The 16,043-nt window shown below is 42.1% G+C and overlaps 1 protein-coding gene across 1 annotated transcript in view; it reads right to left on the bottom strand.

Moving 5' to 3' along the window:
• Positions 1 to 483: 483 nt before the first annotated feature.
• jmy (junction mediating and regulatory protein, p53 cofactor) overlaps positions 484 to 16,043 on the bottom strand; it is a 32,326-nt gene continuing 16,766 nt past the window's right edge. The window contains exons 3-10 of the mRNA XM_053479274.1: positions 6,310 to 6,460; positions 5,461 to 5,630; positions 5,195 to 5,360; positions 4,429 to 4,616; positions 3,867 to 3,950; positions 3,418 to 3,504; positions 2,793 to 3,318; positions 484 to 1,869 (exon numbers count right to left, since the gene is read on the bottom strand). Coding sequence (XP_053335249.1) covers positions 1,571 to 1,869; positions 2,793 to 3,318; positions 3,418 to 3,504; positions 3,867 to 3,950; positions 4,429 to 4,616; positions 5,195 to 5,360; positions 5,461 to 5,630; positions 6,310 to 6,460 — 1,671 coding nt within the window. The 3' untranslated portion in view covers positions 484 to 1,570. The remainder of the gene's footprint in view (positions 1,870 to 2,792; positions 3,319 to 3,417; positions 3,505 to 3,866; positions 3,951 to 4,428; positions 4,617 to 5,194; positions 5,361 to 5,460; positions 5,631 to 6,309; positions 6,461 to 16,043) is intronic.

Raw genomic sequence — 16,043 nt, 5'->3', positions numbered from 1 at the left:
TACCGTCGGTATCTTTGGTCAGTTTTGGGAAACAAGTCCTCTGTGTCTACTCAAAAAAAATGTAAAAATAAAAATAAATAAATCGAAATAAAAACCACGAATCAGGAGCTAGGATTGTTGGAGAGGAGATAAAAGGTTTTCAGTTTTCTTATAATGTAAATGCAATTCCGCCAGCAGCCAGCAGAGGGCTGTAAAACTATCAACCTGGCCCTTTAAACGTTTCTGAAGAACTGTTGTAGCTAGAAGAAGGTGGTGTCCGATCTCGTCTTCCTGTCACTGACTGCACAAAACCAGTCGGAAAGCTTTCTTTATTTCAGCCTAAAAGTAGGTCAGTGTTCCCAAAACAGGGAGTGGACCGTGAGAAAAGAAAAAGAAACAAACAAAAACCCTGCGAAGGAAACGTCCATCAACATGCTGTGCTTATGTTCACAGACAGAGCGTGTATAATTAATGCTTAAAAAAACACAAAAAAAAAAAACACACACACACACACACACATGCTAACTCACATACAAACATCACAGACTCTTAAAGAAGAAAATGAACATGGTGAGTATGAGAATATGAAAAAAAAAACATAAGGAACCTACACCAATCTAAAAAGAAATACTATATATGAGTAAAGAAACACACACACGCACACAGAAAAAGCGGCACTTGTGAGCAGTGTAGGTTAAAGACGTTGGCTGTAGGTGGCGTCAGTGCATCACTACACACACACACACGCACGCACAATGTTTTTTCTCCAACTGTGACCAAGCAAAAAAACTGGAGAAAAAGGGACAGTAAATAAAGATGATGAAATAATTAAAAAACATTTCATGCTACTGCAATCTTTTCCTTTTGCATCTCAACCAGACAGAGAGAAGCAAAGCCGGAGAACGCAACATCGTCCAAAAACGGAAATAAGGAAGAAGAAAAAAAGAAAAGGAAAAAAACACTTAAATATGGGTTTCAAAGCTGCTGTGGATACATGGCTCGCTTCAGGAATTGTAATCAGGAGACCACACTCAGGGTCTGATATCGCTCAGAGCCAAACCACTGGAATGATTGTGTTTCGTTCCTGAATTGATCAATGCATGACTGTAAATTAATGTTTTGTTTTTTTTTAAGGAGAAGAATGGCATAGTCTCCTGATGTCAAAAGAGGGAAAAAAACATCGAATATAAATATATATAGCTAGATCCGACAACTGGAGGTCAAACCAGTAGCTGAGAGACACAGAGAGAGAAAAAGAGGAAGAGAGAAAGGAGACGAGATGGCGCGTATGAAGGTTGTGCTTTTCAAGCCCAGTGGGTGTGTGGTCAATGGTCTGAGCCTGACTTAGGGGGTTTGTAACAAGGCCCATGTCTCGGGTACAAGGCTACAAAAACAACATACTCAAAGCTTTTCCTTCATAAATCTGACGGCCATGATGTGCTCGAGCAGTGCTGTAATTTCACCATCAACCAACTAAATGTGTCTCAAGTATGTATAAATGAATATACACACTGATTTCTGAACCGTATGTATGTATGTATGTATGTATGTATGCGTGAATGTGTGTGTGTGTCAGTGTATACTGAGTGATCTAGCTCTCCCAGTCGGTGCACGGCAGCCCCTCGTCCTCAGACTCGGACTCGGGTGAGGCCTCTTTGATGCGCCGCAGGGCTTCGTGGATGCTCCTTGTCAGAGGGTCGTGGGATTCTGGACAGCGCTGCTGCTCTTGACGCCGCACCTTCTTGAGCTTCACGCCGCGCCGGATCTGAGCCAGGATGTTGTTCCCGTCATCCTGGTCTGGATCCGGGGCGAGAACGCGCAGCTCGGCTTTGCGCAGGTGGAAACTCCCGCGCTTCAGGCTGGCCAGGACCTCGTCCATAGGAGAGGAGGCTGTGGACATGAGAGATCGTTCAGGGATCTGGTTTTATGTCAGGTGCTTTTTCAATCGCTTAATAGTTTATTGAATTACATGCTTCTGTTGAAGCAACAAGTGTTGTCTTGATTGATTAATCCAGGAAAAGGCTCCGTTGAACATGGAACCAAGCACATACTGTGTGTACAGCGGTACCTTGGCGTACAAGTTTGATTCAAGTGAAATTTTGTATCGACGAACGCATTTTCAGATGCGGATAATCCGTTCCAGCCACCCAAAAAAAATTACCAATTTCCAAAACTATAATCATATTTTTGTATATGAAAACAATTGGAACATTTAAAAAAGACACAAAGTAAAATATGAAATAAATATACATTAAACCTCACTTAACCTTAATTTATGATTTCTCTTGGCATCACTTACTTTTTTAAAAACAAACTGAAAGCGGCTCCCTTTTTTTTTTGCTACCGTTCTTGATAACATTCTTGGCACCCATGCTGCTTTCTTCACTAAATCTTGCAAAAAAATTAAATAAATTGTAAACTCACTTCGCGTAGCTTTCCACCGATGCAAACAAGTTTTGAACGGCTCCCGGATGTACGCGCAACTTAGCCGGTGTTCGTTTCGATCGCTTGTATGATGTAATTGTTTCGCATGCCGAGGCAAATTTCTTGCAAAATTTCAGTTCTTAAGGCGAAAATTCTTAAGGCGTGGCGTTCATATGCCAAGGTACCGCTGTACTCCTGTTTACTCATCATCACACTATTTAATTACTGATTGTTAGGATGTTTTATACTGGAGCATGAAGTTTGTGAACAGCTTAATTCTCATTGCACTCTCATCAGGACTTCTAATAACCTCTCATTATAAACAGCAGTTTATATTTATGTGGTACTGATTGCAGAAGCAACACAGAACTAACTTTCTGTCGTCTCACCTCTCCTCCACTGGGACGACTCCAGAGACGACGTCTTCCTCAGCTTTTTGCGTGCGTTCACCAACTGGCTGCTGTCGAAGAAGCGGGCTGTGAACGGGCCGAGAGGACTTTCTGCTTTGGGTTGGGACACGGGGCTGCCCTCGTCCTGTCCCTTTCCTTGCCCGGGCGCGTCCTCCAGGGACGGCGGAGGAGGTGGAGGAGGAGGAGGCGGAGGAGGGGGAGAAATTGGGGAAGTGGACGAGTCTAGAACGTTGCGCTCGGTGAGCAGGGGCAGGGAGGACGGTCCGAGCGTTTCCGGGATCGGCGGGATGTTTGAGGGTAAAGACATGAATCCTTCAGGCATCTGGAGCTCAGGGACGGCGGTGGTGTCCTTCAGGGAAGCCGGAGCGTCGTCCGTCTGCACGCTCGCCACCTGCGTCTGGGGCTGGGCCGCCGCCTTCGCGGTTGTTTGAGCTGCACCGTTTTTCTTTCTAGCGTGTGCTAGTCGGAGCCGCGAGGACTTCAGGGTGACCTGGCCTGGGTAGCGCTACATGGGATGGAAAAACACATACTGTATAGATTAACATTAGAAATAAAGAAAAATTACTTTACTGGTGTTTATGGATTTTAGGGAAAAATAATGAACCTGTTTGAAGCTGCGCAGTCTGTCCAATGTCTTCTGTCTCTCTTGACTTACTCGCGTGTTCCTCACCTCCTCTTCTTCTTCATCCTGCTGCATGTATGGAAATGTACGTCCGATTTATTAAGGTTATTTCTACTAATAATGAACATGCAGAAATTAAATTCTAATTTTAAACCTTTTAACAGACATGACAAAAAAATAATAAAAATCAAACACTCCTCTTAAAGTGTTTTATTCCCTTTATTTCTCAGCAGTGTTTTAAATTAATTTTTAGTTTTTGGAATAATGTGCTATACTTTTTTAAAATCTGTTCATCGTTAGAGCTGCTTTTACAGGACATTAATTAACACCTTCTGACCAATCAGAATCACAAACATTGCAGTGACTTAAGCTATGAATAGATCTATAATCGCTTATATTTTAATAAAAAAAAAGGAGTAGGTGGTTTTCACCTGCCGCAAAGCATGCTGGGAGTCGAGGTCCTGACCGCTCTGGCGCTGCTGCAGTTTCTGGGTGTGATTGACGATGCAGATTTCCTGATAAAAATAAAAAAAGTGTCATGATTATTAATTATAATAATAATATTAATAATTAAGGTTTTAATTAATAAACTAAGAACTTGGCATAATTATGAATTCAAATCACAGCAATACATGCGCTGTTCTTTCAAATCTCCATTATTAGTTAATTCTCCTCATCAATCCAGGAGTTTAATTGCTGCGCCTCTGCCTCAACTTCTTATTGAACTGCTACGTCACACTGCAGTCACTCAGACCCGATACAAATACGAACTGATCTCTTCCGCATGCGTTTATTTAAATCCACTTGCTATAACGGTTATAGTCTCAACATAACTTTAGGAGTAAAGGAGGAGAAATTTAGGAGACCACCAAGCTCATCAGAAACCTTTTGATAAAAAGCTTATAATAATTGTAGTTTGTTCTTTGTTCGACAGCGGCACCTGTGCGCGAGTGTTTCCCAGACTCGGTTCTGTGCTGTGGTCTACACCGGTACCTTTTTGGTTTTGAGGTAGGCTTTCTTGGCAGTGATGCGTCCCCTCCTTGCCTCTAGCTGCCGCGTCCTCTGCTGCAGCTGCGTGACCTCGTCTCTCAGAGGCGCGGGAGCGAGGGACGTGTCTTCGGTGTCCTGCAGGGCGTCGGGACTTTCGTACGTGTCGTAGTAAACCACCTCGTCCTGCCTCTCTGCCCGCAAAACACAGAATTAGAGGTTAGCTAGCTACGCTGCACAAAACTGACTACGTTACAGCTTTTCAGCTAAAATACTACACATTCTTATTAATGTTCAATATTAGTATAATGTTTTCTTATTCAGTCAGAACCTATTCACATTAAATGCAGATCCCCCCCCCCCATTCTTTTTGTATTAATGTTATCTCTGTTAAAGGTTTATAGTCGCCCACAGATAAATACTGACACAAAGATTCAGGATCAGCATTTTTTATTACTTGATGATAAACTCAAATTTCATGTTTATTAGTCCTGTTTTAATGGTATTTTTGATTATATTAAAATATGTCTGGTGTGTTTTACTGTCCAGCATGTGGTGCAAGTGAGCAGCTCAGAGCATGAGTCACACACTCTCTCTCATACGCAGACACAAAGATGTTGTTTAAAAACAGCTGCTGATGAGAGGCCTAATGAAACGACTCAAACCCTGCTTGCTCATGACAGATCAAAAACAAGCAGGCGATTAAAAAATAAAACAAAAAAACAAAACATTAAATGACCCATGGTGTGCAACCCTTAATCACGTGACTAACCCGTCATCTGTCTGCGCAGGCTCTGCAGCTGCGCGGTCAGCAACAGCTCCTCGTACTTCAGGATCTCAAACTGGATCTCGTAGAGCTGCAGCTGCAACTCGTAGTACAGCGCCTCTAACTGGTCCAGACGCGCCACCGCGTCCTCGCCACCCTGTAGCCCCTGCATCTGATGAGACAGAACCCGGGAAGCGTGTAAAAGTTCAGGGTGTTATACCCTCACGTACGTGTGTGTGTTTGTGCTGGAAACTCGTGTAGACGTGTCGTACCTCCTCTCTCAGTCCATGTTTCCTCTGTTCCAGGCAGATCTCTTTGGCACGCATCAGTTGCAGCGTCTCCTTGGAAACAGCATACTGCAGTTTCTCCATGCGCTCCACTGCTGCGCCCCACGCCGCCTTCCCGAACTTCCTCTGGTCGGCCCGCATGCGCTCGTACATCACTGGGATAGCGTACGCCGTTAATCGATACAGTTATATTAATCGTTATAGTTCATAAAGGGAGCATTTTCAAAAAGATGAACAAATATTTATAGATTAATACATTTTCTTGGTTAGACGCTTATGACCAGGTGCAGCAAGAAGCGGCTTTTGAAGACTTTCCTGAAACACGGACCCCGGGGCTCACTTTCCTGGAAGTGTTATCGACTAGTGAAGTTCTCGCGAGGAAAAACTAGCACTGCCGTCAGGAACAGAAGGAGATATTCTCGGTCTGAATTAGAAGCACTGTTTTTTTTCTTCTTCTTCTTTCTTGTTTTCTTTGGCTACACTCAAAACACCATGTTCAGGAGCGTTATATACTACATTTTTTTCTCTCCTTACATAAAAACCATGGATCATCTTTAAACACAAGCAAAGTGAAACAAACAAAGACTTCAGAACAAATTCTCCAGGGATCCCTGAAGAAAAAAACAAACAAACAAACAAACAAAAAAAAACTGAAACCAAGTATGAATTCACTCTGGATTTCTCAACATTATAAGGATGGAGCTGTGATCTTCACTGTTCCTCAGTTCAAGCAGGCAATCATGAGGTTGTACACACACACACACACACACACACATCTACATGTTTTTGTTAGGAAATTCTCAGCGACAGAATGAGAGCAGCACGGTTTAATACCTTTCTGCGCCCGCGCCGTGGTCTCAAAGTACTTCACAGTCAGGTCCTGAATCGACAGCACTGCCGTGTGGGCCTTCCTCTGCCAGTCCTCATCCTCCCTCCTGAGTGCATCGACCCTGCGAGGACCCAGATACTCCGTCTCCAGAGAGATCTGAGCAAAACAAAAAACAAAATAAAAAAAACACCCCACACACATTAAAACACAGAGTTTCTCAGTATGTGCACTTAAATCCATCCTGTGTTGACCCTCACGATAGTCAACACCTAGATTTGTTAGGAACAGCATCTCAGTAGCATCAACCAGGATTGTTTTTAGTAGGGACGGGGAATCATCAGGGACCCCCCCGATACGATATCATCACGATACCCAGGTGCGGATTCGATTTGTATTGCGATTCTGTATCATGATTTCGTATATATACTGATTTCTAAACAACATAAGCAGATGATTTGCTCCTACCACACAGGATGCTGAGCTGCCTGCAGACGTGTGAATAGTTCAGAGCGCACCACCTGTACGATTATAGAGCAACTGCAACATTTGCATTTTTGCAACACCTCAAAGGCAAATATATAAATAAAAAATTAATTACAAAAAAATCTAATTGAGTGTGGTAATACATAAAGTTCCACAAAACAATCACAATATACCTCCTTCACATGTCTAGCATTTAGTTCCTGGACTTGTATTATAGTTCTGGGAAACCTTTAGTACTTCTAGGAACAAGTAGGATGCACTTTGCTGCTCTGACCATCATTTAAATGTCCATGTAACATTTCTGCAGTGCAGAGTTTCAACGCCATGTGCTTTTAAGTGAAGAGAAATAATATGTTTTGGAAGTGTAGACCAGGAACTCCACCCAGCAGCACCTGTATACTTCTTCAGTTTCTGACTCTCTCACACACAGACCACGTGTGCATATTTCTAAGATGACACAGAAAGCAGGGGAATTCATGACACACACACACACACACACACACACACACACACACACACACACACACACACACACACACACACACTGCTGGGTCTTGCTATTATTTGCTGAGGATAAATCTTAAGAGCTCTGCACTAAGCCTAAGCATTAAAGCCTGAGACCGTCACCTGCGCAGTGACCGTCTTACTCCAGGCTATAACTTGCGTAAACAAGAACACTTTAATTATCGGTCCCCCTGAGGCCTCGGACAGCTTTGGCCTACTTAGTAAATAAAGCCACGGAGAAGCTGACGGGCTGCAGAGCACCAACAGGCTCTCCTGACACTTACTGGATTCAGAGAAAATGTTTTTTTTTTTTTTTTTTCCTTTTAGCCTTAGGTCAGTTCAATTGTGAGGTTACAAACATGTGAGCAAATACTTGCACCTGTCTCACGCGTGCACACACACACACCCATAAATCACAGCTGGATGTAGTGAAGAGGAACATCAAGATGGAAAAAAACAAGCTGCTGAGAAAAAAAAGACACACACAAGGATTTCTCCCATTTTGTTTGAGCTACATGTTAAGAGTTCTTGCTCTGTTTGTTTTTGCTCTGCACTACACATCTTAGAGTGTCCTATTTGGTAATTAAGTGCATAGGGTGGAATTTAGACATGGATTTAGAAAATACTATTTAGCATAAATAATTTACAGCTTTAAATAACCTGAGAACTGCTGCAAAGTTTTCTCCCAGACCACAATAAACTGCACAGGACTCAGATGATGATCTGACAATCTTCTGTGACTTCAACATCGTCCTCGTTCTAGGGTACTTGATCGCGGTTAACGAGCATGGCGCGATTGTATTCTTACTGATCGAAATGAACCAGACTTTGGACTCAAAGTGTACTCGAAAACGATCCCAGGGCCCTAATGTGAAAACACCCTTCCAAATTTTTTTTTATCTGTTTAGTTTTAAATCCAAGTATTTATCCGATGCTCTTTCAAGGCTCAAGGAGTATTTCAAAGGTTTGAGGTGTTGCCATAGCAACAACCATAGCTAACAGAGCAGTCATTAAAGATGGCGTTATAGTCTGCTGTGTCACCACTGGAAATAAGTATCCTCCCATAGAGTGATATGAAGCTGATGAAAAGAAAACAACTTTATGGGTTTTTTTGTATGCACTGTTTTTTTTAGGATCTGCACTGTACAATTTCTTTCCAAAAAAGCACAAAAACATTTTACTACACTGTATACCAGACTTCCTTTTTTTCCTGAAAGCATGCCTATTTAAAAACTTTTCAGATATGATCTGAGATTTTTGACTGCCATGCCTTAGAGCTGCATGAACTTTAAGATCGACTTTCTCCCCAGACTCAAGCACAAACACAGCTCTTCCTCATTTATGTGTCTTCTTGGAAATTTTCACTGCAAGCTCAAAGTGTGTGTGTGTGTGTGTGTGTGTGTGTGTGTGTGTGTGTGTGTGTGTGTGAACTTGTAGCCCTAAACCTACACACCCATTCAGGGTTTCTGTATCCACATGGTTAAAAATACTCTAATGCAAAACAGATGCTGCTTAGGCCTATACACACAATTAAGTATATCCTACATTGTGAGGACTTTCCATTGTTATTATGATTAATGCAGCTAATTAATCCTTGGCTACACCTAAATTTAACTAGGCTAACAGACTAAAACACTTAGTCTTTTTTTTTTTAATAAAAGCTAAAATTGTGGGGACCATGAATGTCAGATATTCCAACTCTTTTGGGGACCCTCAAGTCCACACCACAATATAAAAACATCTTCACATAGACACAGTTTTAAACTGTTGCAGTAACTTCCACTAAGAGATTTGTTAATGTTCATATGCAAAAAGAGACGTCTTGAGAAAGCTAGAGTGAGAAAGTGAGATTTCACCCAAGTCTATTGAGTTTAGACGTGAGCTCACATCTCAGGAATCTTTTATTTGAGATGGCACAGACATGCAACATGATTGGCACCATGCTCTCCATTCTCTCTTCTTCTACCCCCCCCCCCCCTCCAGCATTCCTTACATTCTCAGAATCAAACACGTTACTAAAAAACAAAAGCATGAAAAAGGTGGAAAAAAACAAAAACAAACCCAAGATGATTTCCTGATGCTGAAAACAAAAAAACTAAATCCAGGACTGCACACTTATGTCATGATGAAGCAGTACATACAAATCATATACATTTATTTATTTTATTTTTTTGGGGTGGGGGGTGGGGGGGGGGTTGGTTATGGGGATGGTGGTGATGTCATGAGGTTTCAAAAGGTGGGCTGGATAGTGATTATAATCATAACCATCTGCACGGTCCCGGTTTCTCCTCTTTAAGCCGACGCCTAGCTGCGGTCCTGGACACACACCGCTAGCCAACACAAACGCTAAATTATACATGAGTAACAACCACACGCCGGCATGGGGAGGAGAAGAGCGGGATTAAAGAGGAAAAAAGTAATGATGGGTGTGGACACAAAGGGGTTACATGAATTACCAAAGTAATAACACGCCCGTTTAGTTTTGTTGTTTTTTTTAAACATGAATGAGCAGCGATCATGTTGACTATTATCGCTAGAGATGCTTTGTTGATATAAGAAGGAAATCGCTGACTGGATTGAGAGCGCACGGGAACTCGAATAACCACTCGTTACAACAGAGGTGAGCAGAAAAGCATCTCACATGGGTTATGACATGTCATTCCTTCCTGAAGACTTTCCCAAGTCAGGAGGAGCATACACTCTTCTGTCAATCACATCATCGCTACCCAATCATGGGCTTTAATCTCAGGTAATTGGTTATTGTTTTAAAGGTCCGATATGTTTATTCTTTAACAAGTTAACACAGGTCTCGGAGCTCCTCCGAAGTGTGTTTTTGAACTGAGTCAATTTAAAGTTATTTATAGAGCACTTTTAAATACAACACAGTCGACCTGTAAAAATGTTGTACAATCCTTAAATAGCTGCAGACATAGCAACAGACTATAGAAACAGACAAGAAACTAAAACTTAAATACCAAAAAAAAATAATCTGCAATAATAAGTACAGCCTCGCTGCATAAAATACATAAACAAACAGGGAGGGTGGACTTATAGTGGACACTCTTATAAATACCTGGGTGGTTGATTCATCTGAACAGGAAACTGGACTGGACAGACAACACAGACGCAATTCATAGGAAAGGACAGAGAGGACTCTTTCACTGAAAAAGCACTAATGGAGACCTATTTTTGGCCTCAGTCATCTTCTATTGGGTGGTCTGCTGGTGCAGCAACGTCTCTACTGCAGACAGGAAGAGACTGGACAAGCTGATAAAAAAGGCCAGCGCAGTCCTGGGGACTCCCCTGGACACTGTGAAGGAGGTGGGAGAAAGGAGGATGGAAGCTAAGCTATCGTCAATGCTAGAGAATGACTTTAACCCCCTCGTATGAAACAGTTTAATATCTGAGCAACTCCTTCAGTGACAGACTGTTACATCGTAAGTGTCTGAAGGAGCGATTATTAGACTGTACAATCAGAGCTGCTCCCAGTGAACCAGTCATGAACGCATTTTTCATGCAATAACCCCATTTTAAACTGCTCAACGTTACCTAGTTAGTGCAAACCGTATAAAAACTACTGTATTGTTTTTTTTTTTCCTTTTGTATTTATACACTGTATCTTAATTTCACCCCTTTTCTGAAATCGCTGTTTCAGTGTCAAACAAGCTACTGCTGAGCCAGCAGAGCTGAGCGACATGCTCAAGGATGGGATCTTCTTATATGAGGTCAAATTAGGGGGAAAACTTTATTGGTTTATTTAAACTCTGTGCAACAAAACAGGTGGAGATCCATCTAAATGCCTAAAAAGTGAACTTTGCATAACAGGTCCTCTTTACAGATCAGTGTTCTGCTAAAATAATTTATTATAATTTTCTTTCTCTGTGCATGCTAACAGGCTAGTTTGGTTTATTAGCATATCCCTTCACCTGATCGAATGCCAGCGGTTGTGAAATACGTGCGAATGCGTGTCTATTTGTTCCTGCCTCGGTGCGAGACCGTACGTGATCTCTGCCATGCTACATCTTATCCTACACATCTCTTATTCATGTTCTTGCTGGGTCCCGTCAGAAATACGATAGTGACGCCGCATTTCTTTGTCACATGATAGCTCCACCCCATAATGCCTCATTCTTAGGAGGGGGGACATGTGGTCTCCCTGTGCTGCCGCCACCCGCTGATTTCAACACTCATTCATCCTGTCAGACGTTCTTTCATTCATTCATTCATTCATTCATGCGCTCAGTAGGTGGATCGGGTGCCATATGGTCAGGCTGGAGATTCATTAACGTTAGAAAAGAGCCTAGGGATTAGTAAGACTACTCACCTGGTGGGTGCAGGATATATAAGAAGGAGCGAGTTTTACTGATCGCATGGAAGGCTTGAGAAATCGGATTATGCAACAGTAAGTCGGTTTAATAAAATCTAACGAGTTACAAGAGATACAAGAAACAGAATTACTTTTTTAAAGGGAGTTTTCACATCGCGTACAATTGATTTGGACCCAAGAACGATTGCTCTTAGATTCTGCTATCACGAATCTGAACACGTCAAGAGCTTTGCCTTCCTCATCCTCTCTATGCTGAAAATAACTCACCACCATGTATAATTAGAGGTTCCCCCCCGCCATTAGGAAATAACGAATGTGTTTATTTTAAGGACATAATGGCCTAACAGCATATCTATCTACCTAACTATAGTTCAAAGAAAGAAAAAAAACCATTAAAACGAAGTAAAAGCTGGCAGCACAATGGGCTTTGTTTAGCCCCAAAATAGCAGGTGGTCGGTCACAATGTAAGCCGTTTACAGTTGAGTGCCTATGGGTATCGGTGTTTTGATAAGGTATCTTTAATCGCGAGCCTGCGCGTGTACCTCCGTGTTATTGCTAACGCACGGGCTTGTGACAGCACGAGATCTCACACACTGATCTGTTAGACTGACATGGAGGCTCGTGTCTATAAACTCCATCCCGCCCTCTATTAGTCCCATTGACAATATGCAAAGCGCATGAAAAACTGCTGGATTAACACACACACACAGATGTATGTTTGCATTACACACACCTGAAGAGTAAGCATAGATTACGCTTCAACCGTCCACATTAGAAAAAAGGGCCTTATTTGCATGCAGCTTGTCTAGGGTTGTGTGTGAGTGTGTGTGTGTTTAAGTAGGTCAGGGTTATTATAGTGCAATAATACTCAGGTGAAAACCGAAATAAGCATCACTGACAGGCTTGAGTTGGATAGTTTCGGTTTCCTGGGAGACAAAACATGTGAAAAGGACGGACTAGGGTCGCGGTCACATGACCAGTCTGAGGTGACTCGGCTCCGATTTTTAACCCTAATATGAAACAGATCTGATTCTTTGTTAGGTGGTCCTAGATAGGATATTCATCCGATACGTGGTCATGTGACTTTGCGCCCCAGATCCTGATTCTTGTTGTATGATTTTTTTTTTCTGCTTCACTCCTTTTCCAAAACGCACAGTTTCAGTGTCTGTAGCTGTAAATAAACCTGTCCCAAAAAGCCCCTTTTACAACACAAGGATTTAAAACATCCATGGGACCAGTCAGGCATTTCCCACCCATTTCCATGCTTTTCCCACCCATGTTTCTGATAAACAAAATGAGAGGACAAATAATGTTCCGAAATATTTTCAAAATAAACCATAAAACACAAGAAGCGGAAGACGGCTTGCTTAGCCATTAGCAGTTATCAGTAACTTAGACTTGTTTACAGCTGCCCGAAGAGTAGGACCAGGCGGAGCTGAGGCTCTCTTGGTAAATGATGTCACAATACGGGGAAATCTGATTTGCTTGTGACAATAAAAGTAGAAAAATGGAAATGAAAAAAAAAAAAGAACAAAGAAAGTGTTGTTCTTGTACGCTAGTGTGAATGCAGGGTAAGAACACCCTGAGAATGACTGAATCAGAAGTCTGGACTGAATGATCATCAGCTCACATGAGTAAAACCCGTTTGTTTTGTGTCCGGAGAGCAGGTCGGAGTGTAAACGAGAGCACAGTCGAGCTTTAAGCCCGTCGTTTTAGGCAGCAAGGATATTCATGCCAAGGTCTGCTGGCAGGATTCCTGACACAGAACAGCTCCCCGTGCCTCGCTGCTAAGCAATAAGCTAACAAATCCACGACAGGAGACGAGAAATAAAAACATGAGGCCAGGGTTACGGTGGAGTGTGTTGCTGGCAGGCTGCTTAATCCACAGCAGATTCTGGAATAATCAGTCTGGACTGCGGGAAGACGAGGCGAGTGCAGAGCTGTGACGCCGCGCTGGAGTCTGACAAAACTCTAACGGAGTGTGAAGTGGCCTTCAGACGAAGGGGACGATGTGTGTGTGTGTGAGGAAGAGAGAAAGAGCGAGAGAAAGAGCGAGAGAGAGTAAAGTGAGAGGCAAACGGACTTTGAAAATGAGACAGAAAGTAAGAATGAGGCAGACAGAGGGGAAAAAGTAGTAAAGAAACAGTTGAAAAATAAGAGAGGAGGCAAAAAAAGACTAGGGATAAACAAGAGAAGAGAGAGAAAGCAAGAAGGAGAAAGGATAGAAAGAGAGAGAGAGAGAGAGAGAGAGAGAAAAACAGACAGTGAAAGAAAGATAGAGAAAAACAGAGGCAAGCGAGACAGAGAGACCTACAGACAATAAGAGAGAGAGAGAGGGAGCAACAGACACACAGCCAGTAATGAAGACGGATAGAGGGAGACAAAGAAAATAGAAAGACGCACAAAGAGAGACGGAACCAGAGAGAGAAAGACAGAAAGACAAGCAGTCAGAAAAAGAAAGACAGAGAAACAGGCAGTCGGAGAAAGAAAAACACAATCAGAGAGACAGGCAGTCAGAGAGAAAGACAGAGCGAAAGACAGAGAGACAGATGAGACGCACAGGTAAAGTTAGAGAGAGATAGAGAAAGAGACATGAAAGCAGATAGAGAAAGAGACATTTTTAAAGAGACCTACAAACAGAAAGAGAGAGAAAGAAAGACAGAAACATGAAAGCAGAGAGAGAGACAGACACATATTTAGAGAAACCTACAAACAGAGAGAGAGAGAGATGAAAGCAGAGAGAGAGACAGAGACATTTTTAAAGAGACCTACAGAGAAAGAGAGAGAGGAACACATTTTTAGAGAGACCTACAAACAGAGAGAAAAAGAGAGAGACAGACACATTTTTAGAGAGACCTACAAACAGAGAGAGACAGAGATACATGAGCGCAGAGAGAGAGACATATTTTTAGAAAGACTAGGAGAGAGAAAGATGAAAGCAGAGAGAGAGAGAGACAGAGACATTTTAGAGAGACCTGCAGAGAGAGAGAGAGACAGACAGACAGACACATTTTTAGAGAGACATACAAACAGAGAGAAAGAGAGAGACAGACATTTTTAAAGATCTACAGAGAGAGAGAGAGAGAGAGAGAGGGAGAGAAAGACGGCCTACACACAGAGATCTAGTCGAGTACCACGAGTACATTTTAGAGATGCGCGTGTTATTTATAGAAGCTCAGCTTTACTTTGGAGCTACTGAATAAAGAACTTAAGTGCTTCAGTTTGTGAATGTTGATTTGACCCCACGCAGGGTCACGACCCCGAGGCTAACAGACCGTGCGTTAGAGACTCGTACACTACAAAAACAGAACCTGTCAGACGAGCTTCAACGGCAACCCCATTACGAGCGTTCACAAAAGCTGTACTGTATGTAGAGAGGAAAAAACAAACACGTATTTATTCTTAAAGTTGTGTGAAACTGCTTCGAGTAAAACAATGTGAGAAAAAAAAAACAAGAGGATTCCAATAACGACACTGGATCCGTATAATCAGATAATGCATTGGCTTCCAGTCAATAAGAACTCACATGGAGCTCGACATGACTGGGCACCGTGTGCATGTGTGTGTGTGTGTGTGTGTGTGAGTGTGTGTGAACTCCAACACTACAACCGACTCTGATTATGATGAAGCCACCGACAGGCCGTGCGCGGAGCCAGCAGAAGAATGGCGCTGATTCACAGCCTCGCTAGCGTCACACAATTTACTGTTCGAATCACAACTGACCCGTTCAACTGCGTTTATTTCGTCTTTACAGGGTGTTTTTGTCCCAAACTGTAGGTTTAGATCCATAATGGACGTCCCGGAGATAGCAGCATCTTTTACAGACAAAGACGACACGAACAATAAGAAGGACCAGGATGACGTGATTAGAAATCAAGCAGACAGCAGCGGGAGTGAGTAAAAGCCACTCAGGACGGTGTATACAGCATGTAAGAGTGTGCACACACACACACACACAGCATTATAAATATGCAATATGTATAAAGTAATAGTTAGGATTTAATGCACTTCACTTTATGGGTAACTCCTGTCTGCGTAAAAGTGGAATAACGCTTTATAATCTAAGCTTAATAAAAAAAAAAATTATTATCTTTTTAAATGCTCCTTAACAAAGACGAGCAGAACTTTATTCATTTGTTTAAGAAATATATGTTGACTAGAAATGAAGCTATAGCAGACATCTGATCACACTGTGACCTCAGGAGGGGGAAAAAAAAAGTGATGATAAAAATGGCTGGTCAAAAAAAAAAAAAAAAAAAAAACAGCTCTGAGTTTCTCAACTTGAAAGTGTGATTTTGAAGAAAACCTATTTGAGGCATTTGACCTTGCCATAACCTTGAACCTGTCTGGATTAATTCCATAATCTAACCAGATAATCTAAGGGTTGGAATAATAACTACGTATAAATCTTACAAACAATTTTCA

This window comes from Clarias gariepinus, chromosome 19 (assembly GCF_024256425.1).
Source record: "Clarias gariepinus isolate MV-2021 ecotype Netherlands chromosome 19, CGAR_prim_01v2, whole genome shotgun sequence".
NCBI classification, from domain to species: Eukaryota; Metazoa; Chordata; class Actinopteri; order Siluriformes; family Clariidae; genus Clarias; species Clarias gariepinus.
This window is presented reverse-complemented; position numbering and strand designations above follow the sequence as displayed.